Source organism: Lonchura striata, chromosome 34 (genome assembly GCF_050655825.1).
Source record: "Lonchura striata isolate lonStrDom1 chromosome 34, ASM5065582v1, whole genome shotgun sequence".
In the NCBI taxonomy this organism is placed as follows: Eukaryota; Metazoa; Chordata; class Aves; order Passeriformes; family Estrildidae; genus Lonchura; species Lonchura striata.
This window is the reverse complement of record NC_140736.1, coordinates 2,163,513-2,172,935: the sequence shown is the minus strand read 5'-3', so window position 1 is coordinate 2,172,935 and position 9,423 is coordinate 2,163,513. Positions and strand designations below refer to the sequence as shown.

The 9,423-nt window shown below is 45.9% G+C and overlaps 1 protein-coding gene across 1 annotated transcript; it reads right to left on the bottom strand.

Annotated features, from left to right (window-relative positions):
* Positions 1-2,396: 2,396 nt before the first annotated feature.
* Positions 2,397-7,520, bottom strand: LOC146764396 (uncharacterized). Its single transcript, XM_085564703.1, has one exon. The coding sequence runs from the start codon at positions 7,518-7,520 to the stop codon at positions 5,067-5,069; it is 2,454 nt and encodes an 817-aa protein (XP_085420829.1). The 3' UTR covers positions 2,397-5,066.
* Positions 7,521-9,423: the final 1,903 nt, after the last annotated feature.

Here is a 9,423-nt window from a genome sequence, read left to right as displayed (position 1 = left end):
CTCTCTGTTCGTCCTTGAAACCAAAGCTCTTTCAAAGTAGTTCTTATTGACAAAAATATGGCATTCTCATTAAAAAATAAACTGTAGATGTAGTAGCAGTAGCAATGTAAAAATGTCATAAAAATGACATCAGTAAGACATGTGGGACAGAAGAGCTCCTTCAGGATGGAGAAAAAGCAATTCCACCAAAAAAACCACCCACAAACAAACAAAACCAAAAACCCCACAAAAAGCACAAAACCAAAACCAACCCCACAAAACCAAAACAAAACCACACACATCCACACCTCCCCCTGCCCCGACCCCCAAAAAAATCCCCAACCAAAAAGACAAAACTCCAAAACCAGTAAATTTCTGTGAAGATTTTTTTAGCTCTGATGACTGGTTGGAAGTCAGGATTCTAATGGGAATTAAGGAAGCTAAAAAATCTCTTCAGTTTGGCCACTAGCATGCAGGACTTGCCTAGATGATTTGCTAGGTCACAGCCTTCTGCTGATGCAAGAAAAATCCCTGCTTCAGCCTTTAGCAGAGAGGAAATCTCAGGCAAAGCCAAGCCAGTCCAAGCTGCCTCCAGAGGCAGCAGGAACACCCAGAGCACTCTCGCTGCCTCGGAGCACAGCACTTCCTCTGGGGAGTCCTAAATGGCCCTGTGACACCAAACTCAGGAGGAGCATTGGGTACAGCTCTGCTGACAGCTGCACTCAATACACCGACCCTCAGAAAAGAAATAACCAGACGTACACAGCACGTACCATCTGGCTCTGCTGCTGCTACAGCTGTCGGCTTGTGGTCGTCTTGCTCATTTTGCCCGTCTTTTGCCTCTTCTCCAGGAGCAGAGGGAGCTGGGGCAGAAACCGCTGTTCCTTCTGCCATCTGCGGCAAGAGAGAAGCATGAGGGACAGGCCGTTACCTCTCATTTATGACCTCGTTCCTCCTCGCATCCACAAACACCACTTCCAAGGAGAAATCAGCGACTTTGTTAGCGATGGGACTCTAAGTCTCTCCGACCATATTAAAATGGGCTAACTCAACAGAACTCTATTTGATGAACTCTATGAATTTGATAGTCCTCCCTGGCTGCCATCAGCAAGCAACGGTGCCTCTGCACAATGCGGCTTTTAGCTTTTGAAAGCTTTGAAATGGAAAAGCAGGAGATAGCCAGCACAGACTTTGTTACTGCTGTGGCAGAAAAGGAAAACTCAAACTGGATCAGAATCCCATGCAGTGCATGAAAAGGGCAGGAAAGGTTGTGCAGGAGACTCTTTATTGCTGGAAAGAGAGAAAATGGGCGGGGCTTCTCCTCCTAGCAAACCAACAAACTACAAGTTGGAAGTGTCCCCTCCTCAGGTGGCTAAAGCACTTGGATGAAGTGACACATGTTTGGCAGGGAAACAGCCCTTGTGGTGAGCACTGTCATGTACGGATCTGTGGATCTGAAGGTCCCTCATGAGCCTCCCATTGTCCAGGCTAAAGCTCCCTCAGCACCTCCTCCTTGGCCTTGCACTCCACAGCCTTCCCCAGCTCCCGTTTCCTTCTCTGCACATGCTCCTGTCAAGGACTTTCTGCTTCAGAGGGGCCCACAAGTGGACACAGCACTCCCAGCTATGGCCGCAGAGCTGCCCAGCCCAGGGGGACGGTCACTGCCCTGCTCCTGCAGCCCCACTGCTGCTGACACAGGCCAGGGCATCCTTGGCCTTCTTGGCCACCTGGGCAGGTGCTGGCCCAACTTCAGCTGCTCTTGACTGACACCCCTGGGTCCTTTTGGCCCACACAGCTCCCGCACCACAAAGTTGCCCGCTTGACCTCAAATACAGCATCCCCAGTTCCGAGATGTCCTTCCTCTTCTCAGCAACACAAGACAGCAGTCAAGGACTTGCAGCTTCCCCCCCACCATAGGCACTAATGCCATTCCCAAAGCTGCAGGTGGTTTGCAGCTGTCCCTGCAGGATGGTCCCAGGGCAGAGCCCAGCCGGGCTCCCACTGCAGCCCCTGAAGCTTGGGGCAGACAGTGGTCCCAGAGCTGAGGTTCACGGGGAGCTCCTGGAGCTGTGCCTCGCACTCTGTTGCCGTGTGTCACCGTGCAGGCTGGCTTGTACGGGGTGAATGTACCAGCCCTGGTTTGACTGACAAGGGCCTGGCCCATCACATCTCTCCCAAGGCTGCAGGCATTGCTCAGGTCAGAATCTGAAGGGGCACAGAGATCAGACTGTTATGAATAAATTCAGTTTTATATTGAAAATGTTAATTAAAATGCTCTTAACTGTTCAAACCCCGTTAAAATCGACTTATGTGCACCCTTGTTTTGATTCCCCCTTGCCCCGCTGTCACGATCCGCTTATAGCGGGGTGTCGTGATGGTTCGTTAGCCGATCCCAAAGTGCAAAAGACAATCAGCAGTTTAATCACAACAAATGCACCTTTATTAAGGGCCAAAACAATAAATGCGATAGTGGGTTCAGAAAAGAAATAAAAAGGATAGAGAGAGAGAGAGAAGGGGGGATGGGAATAGCTACCAACACAGGCGGAGTCCTCACTGGTCCGGACGATGTGGATCCGTCTTGTTGTGTTGGGGAGAGTCTCCGAAGTTCTACCTATCCCAGGGGTCCAGTTATAGTCCACAGAGGGAAAAGGGGGGAGCAGGCAGAACAATGAGAGTCTATTGAAATTGCTGTGGGGGAACAAGTGTATTTACAGAACATCATCTAGGCTGAACAAACACAATAAGGGATAAGTCCATTGAAGTTACTGGAGAAGAACAGGTCAGGTCATTCTCTCCCTTCGCCCACTGTTTGTGGTAGGAGTCTCAGTCTCAGTCCTTGGGGAGAGGGTTCTTGATCTCCGTCTGTCATGGTGGTAGTGAGGCAGATGAGGGGTCTTCAGTGAGAGACCACCAGAGTCACCCCAACAGTTCATTTGGCTTAAAGGTGGAGAGTGAAGCAGGAATTGCAGTAGGCCGCTCGGTGCTGGGTCCACGCTGGGTCTTCGCCAAGTCCTTGCCAACTCCTTGCCAAGTTCTTGCCGGTCCTCGTTGGGAACAGCATGTAATGGTACAGCGGCTACACCTGCACTGTTGCCTTCTCCAAGCCGGAACTGCAGAGGGGGAAGGGAAATCCTGCTCGTGGCAATCGGCAGGCAAATGAGTGAGGGTCTTCAGACGGCCTCTTACACCACCCCGTGACTGACGATTGCCCTCGAGAGATGTTCAGCAGGGTTTCGTAGTGTTGTTGTGAAGTCTTCAGGACTCGTCTAGTGTTGGCAGCATATCCCAGAGAAGGGAAAAAAGGAAAAGGAGAGGAAAAGAGAACAGGGAAAATACTAAAACAATAATTAGTATTAATTGAAACAACAATAAGCAATATAATCAATATTAATAATAAACAATTTTCTAATAAACCAATATAAAAATTCAAATCAGGTTTTCTAAGTGACTAAAACAAATCATCTTCTAATTTTATAATTGCTTTGTGTCTATAGTCTTGGGGATGTCTACAGTATAAAGCACATTGGCCAGGTGGTGTGCATTAATTATAGCTGTCAATTTTGTTAATCGTTTTATCATTCTCCAATTTATGACAAACAAGATTGCTGATAAAGCAAAACCAATCAAAACTAAAATCAAAAGGACAACAATGGGATGACACAATTTGTTCAGGATACCTGTAGCAGTAGGTGACCACCCAAAAAGTGTATCCCACCACCTGTGTTCAGCATCACTTTTCACCCTTTCTATAACCCGATGTATTTCTTGTACATCATGATGAACAGTTACCAATGTTTTCTGTCCGTTTTCCTTGATTTTTCCTAAGATTTCAATTAAATCCTGGTGAAGCAACAATTGCCTCACCAGAGTAAGATTCATTCCAATGGGGGTAGGCAATAGCTTATGAATCAGCGTGTAATTGGACTCTAAAAGTTGATATGAAGTAACTGGAGTTTCAAAAGAAAAATCACATCCAGAAATTTTAGTGAAATTACAAGCACAAAAATTTGAATGATTTTTAGTATCTACTACTGTGTCTTCTACATACACTGTATTACAAGCAGTTCTAAAGCATGCACATCCATTTCCTATATATACAAGGAATGTTTTAGAAGTTTTGTTAGGATGGATTTCAAAGTGACAGATATTTTGTTCTGTGTCTAAACAGATATCTTGAGCTATAATTGCATTGCCTTCACAGATGAACCCTTGTTGTTCTCGGACAATACAGGATTCTAAATTAACAGTTTGCCATTTACCATCAATTTGTCGGGCCCATTCTCTATGCTCGGAAGGATAGAGAGTGGCTCCATCATGATTTAATCCTAATGCAATAATGGGGAATATTGAATGCACCGAGGCATTGCGAATGGTTAACACAAAAGCTGTGGCTAAGTTTGTGGTGGGATCATAAGTAAAGTTCACCAAATTCCACCAGGATTGGAAATCTTAATACTATTTAGAATTCCCAATCCTGTTCCCACAACACCAGTTATGTCTCTTGGCATCCGTGTTTCAGAAGGGTTCTACTGTCGCAACCAGGTCGTCCAACCGTGGAAAGAAGTTTGCAAGAAAGGTGAACAAGCTGGCTGAATTTCAGAGACATTGCTTTGCATTAGCAATTTAACTTGTTTAAGAGACCATGCCGGATTGAACAATATCTGTTGTTGGCCAGTTTCCCTAATTATATATGGTCCAACTTTAGAAATTTTCGGGGTAAGCATAACTGGTGGTTGGGTTTGAGTGGTGGTGGTGGTATGAATAAACTTAAAAGAAAGTCCTTCAGTATTTTTGAACCAAAGACAAACTACTTCTGCAGTTTGTGTTAATGTTAAATTGTGCCAACAATCCTGTACGCTTTGGTGCGTACAAACCTTTTTGTGCTTAAAGAGATCTTTTCACTTTTTCTGCATGCTACCACAATTATTTCAGGCCACAAACACTCAGCTGATTTCTGGCTCTGGGGTTGTGGTAGGATGCAGGAAAGTATTACCAGTTTTATCATGGATTAAGTGGTCTTCATGTCCCTCGGAGTTCTTCTGTAAAAGTAAACACAACAGACTCCTGCCAGCGAGAAGCAGAAAAGGTTAGAATGATGGAATTATCCAGCATGTATTTATCCAATGTTCTTTCCCTAGAGCACCAGAGGCTTTCCATGCACATTCATTCCAAGGGGGTTTTAGCACAAGTGGTACCAGCCCTGTAGTAAGGGATATCCACCAGAACAGTTTGGCCAGGGTAATGTGCTGGATTATCAGGATCATTTGGTGCACAGCATAGGAGTCAGTGTAGATAGAGACAAGAGAGATGTTCTGTACCTTACATTGAAAAGCACTCCAAACAGCTATCAGCTCCCCAACCCGAGCACTGCCTTCTCCCTCAGTATTAATTAGTTCAGTGAACCAAGAACTTGCCAATTGTTTGGGGGAAAAAGGAGGGGCCATTTTGATTACAGAGGCAGGTGTGTCCTGGCTGCTATCCAAGCTCTCAGTTTCTTGTATTGCCAAATTTTTCACAACTCCATCTGTTATTGAGAAGAAGTGACAGTAATGTTCAATCTGAGCATACCACTTTCTTACCGAGGCCCTCTGGGCCACCCCATCAGGAGGGAGGGTCCCAGTAGTGACTGTCTTAATATCATTGAAAGGGCTTCTCAATACAATTGGTAGTTGTAGTGCAAGTCTTTCCACTTCAATGAGAGCCAGGCTGACCACAAACAATCCCTTCTCCCAGGTAGTGTACCTTTTCTCAGCGTCTCTGAAACCACAGGAATCTCTGCTCAGATTTTGAGGAAAAGGCTGAGAAAGAGATGACTCACTGCCTGGATTTTGAGAGAGAAACTGGGAGAATGTTAATTTTGGGTCACAGCCTGAGTTCTGAGAGGAAAGCTGTGATATGGTTAGTTTTTGTCCACTGCCCCTGTTTTGCAGGAGGGACAGTGAGAAAGTTGTTTCCTTACCCGTGTTCGGGAGAGGAAGGAGAGGCTGAGGGAGAGTTGGTTCGCTGCCCATGTTATGAGGAAGAGTGGGTGCACTAGGGTGTGTACTGGGTTGAACTGATGGATTTGATTTTCGATAGCACCAATTAGTTATTATTTTCTGTAATTTATCAAGGGGCAGACCATCCATCACTTCTCTGGGGACCCCCTTTTGGACTCCCAGTGACCACCAATGCTGGCGGCTAGGGTTCTGTTTTCCCTTTTCTGGATTTTTACTGTAAGGAGTCCCAATAGACCGAATCCCTTTTGTTTTCTCTGATTTTTCTGGTTTCTCTTCCGGGGTTTTTACAGGTCCATATTTTCTACAATAATTGATCAAATCCTCTGCAACTTCACCCCATGTCCAAATTTTATGATTACTGCCAGGTGAACTAGCTTGTGAATTTACAGCTTGGAATGGAGAGCAGGATGGAGTAAAGCTAGGATCAGTAGATCCAGTGCGATTAGTGGGGTTACCAAGAAATCTGTCTAGTTTTTCTGTAGGGCTTAATGTCATGATAGTTTTCTGTAAGGCTATGGCAGTAGGTTTGAGTGTTTCTGGAAGCCCACGAATTAAAGGAGTCATTAGTTCAGGCTTCACAGGTAATTGCATTGGGGATTCAAAGCCAGGAATTAATTTCTTTTCATGAATCATTTGCAGACAGGCGGCTTTGTGTACACTTTCTAGGAGTTGGTCGAGGGTGCTAATTATAGCTATAGGATCTCCCCTTTCCAAGGGGTTCGTTCCCCCGGCCCAAAAAGCCGCGCGCTGTGTCAGGGACCATGAGTCACGTTTATCTCCTGTTGTTAAGAAGACACCATGTCCCCAGTACCCACTGGCTTCTTGTTCAGTTAGTTTAATTTGATCGCCACCAGTGAGGGACACCCGGAAAACATATTCTGTTTCTGATTCGTATGGGAGGCGTCCATATTCTTTTTTAAGCTTAGCCAATTCGGTGGCAGTGTATGGTATGTGTTTGGTTGTGATGTGGGGGTCAAGATCATCATCACTGAGATAGTTATATTCTGTTTTAATTAAAGGTCTTAAGTGAGAGCAGCAATGTTCCCCACAATTATTTACTGCCTCAAGTTCTTTGTGAGGATAAATTTGGTTAATGTGAGGAGTTTCCTTTCCCTCAGGATTTATAGAGGAATCAGCATTAGATGATTTGTTAACGTGTTCCTCTTTTAAGGCAGCTCTTAATGCATAGTTCTCATTTCTCAATGAATGTTTTTCATTCCTTTCTTCATGTAATTGTTTTTGTAAAATTTCAACCAAATTTTGAAGGGTGTCTATTATTGTTTCTTGCTCACCTCTTCGCTGGAAGCGAGTTTCTACAGCTGCCGTAAGACAAGCTCCCAAAACTGAGCATAAGATAGATTTATTTCTGCCCAGTTTGAATTTTGTACCATGTTGTAAAGAACATATTCTATCAACCACATTATCCAAATTAAACCAATTACTTTGTGCCCACTCTTCTCCTCCCGGAGAAGGTTTGGCATTGTATTTAGCTAGTAAAGCATAAAATTCAACTTTACCCTTATCGTTAAGGTTATCACTCATTTTGTGAAGGGACCAAAACCACAGCAGGGAGGTACAAACTTAAGTTACTCAAAGCACACAGACTTTGCTGTGTCGCCCTTCACTTCCCTGGGTGGGTGAAGAGACAAAATCTGCCTGGGAGGCTCTGCTTAGTTTCTTCAAGTCGTCTCTTCCTTCCCAGACAGTCCAAACACACATTTAAAACAACAGTGTCCCGCCTTTTGCACTAAGAGATCTTTTGCAATTTCTGAAGACAGTGTGGGTGCTTTTTCACCTAGGCAATGTGCAGTCTGTGGGAAATCTGAATCTTACCCCTTGCTCTCCAGACCATGCTCAGTCTTTTGTACTGGCAGGCTAGGTGCGGCTGGCAAGAAACGTCCTTCCCCTGTTACAGACTACACAGAACCTGCACCCTTCTGCCTAGACAGAAATCCTGTCCGTGACGCCAATTTTAATGTCACGATCCGCTTATAGCGGGGTGTCGTGATGGTTCGTTAGCCGATCCCAAAGTGCAAAAGACAATCAGCAGTTTAATCACAACAAATGCACCTTTATTAAGGGCCAAAACAATAAATGCGATAGTGGGTTCAGAAAAGAAATAAAAAGGATAGAGAGAGAGAGAGAAGGGGGGATGGGAATAGCTACCAACACAGGCGGAGTCCTCACTGGTCCGGACGATGTGGATCCGTCTTGTTGTGTTGGGGAGAGTCTCCGAAGTTCTACCTATCCCAGGGGTCCAGTTATAGTCCACAGAGGGAAAAGGGGGGAGCAGGCAGAACAATGAGAGTCTATTGAAATTGCTGTGGGGGAACAAGTGTATTTACAGAACATCATCTAGGCTGAACAAACACAATAAGGGATAAGTCCATTGAAGTTACTGGAGAAGAACAGGTCAGGTCATTCTCTCCCTTCGCCCACTGTTTGTGGTAGGAGTCTCAGTCTCAGTCCTTGGGGAGAGGGTTCTTGATCTCCGTCTGTCATGGTGGTAGTGAGGCAGATGAGGGGTCTTCAGTGAGAGACCACCAGAGTCACCCCAACAGTTCATTTGGCTTAAAGGTGGAGAGTGAAGCAGGAATTGCAGTAGGCCGCTCGGTGCTGGGTCCACGCTGGGTCTTCGCCAAGTCCTTGCCAACTCCTTGCCAAGTTCTTGCCGGTCCTCGTTGGGAACAGCATGTAATGGTACAGCGGCTACACCTGCACTGTTGCCTTCTCCAAGCCGGAACTGCAGAGGGGGAAGGGAAATCCTGCTCGTGGCAATCGGCAGGCAAATGAGTGAGGGTCTTCAGACGGCCTCTTACACCCGCTTGCCCTTCACTTTGTGACCGCTGGGATTTTACCGCCGCTGCTCCCCAAAATGGCGGCCGCGCCGTCTCTGGTAATATGCAAATCACGAACCGAGCGCAAAATCCCGAAAAGAGCCCCAAGGACAACGAGCCACACCAAATTCAGGGCCATGGCCCGGATCGGACAATTGTCAAGAGGTCCCGGACATTGCCAGACCCACGGAGTAGCCTCTGACATGCCACCTGTCCAAGATTTTAAAAAAAAACATTTTCCAATTAGCATCTGAGTAGGAGTTGCCTTGGGGCAGTTTTCCTTATCTGCTGTTAATGGCCCCATCAATGCCTGGCCACATGACTCAGAAATAACACTGTCCAGGAGGAGGAGGTAATTAAGGACACACCTTGTGACTCATAATAACCCATTGTGAGATGCTCTGCCCAAGGGGAGGAGCTAGGCATTCCCACCTGGATAAAAGTGGAGATTTCTAGACAGAGGAGAGCCTTTTCACAGGTTCTCTGAGAAAACACAGCAACTACATCTGCCATCCCAAGAGGACTGCAGCTGCTCCAATTCGAACTGCTACCAGCACGCTGGCCAGGTTGTATTCTGACTTTGTCAGTAGCCTTTCCCTTTGTATTAT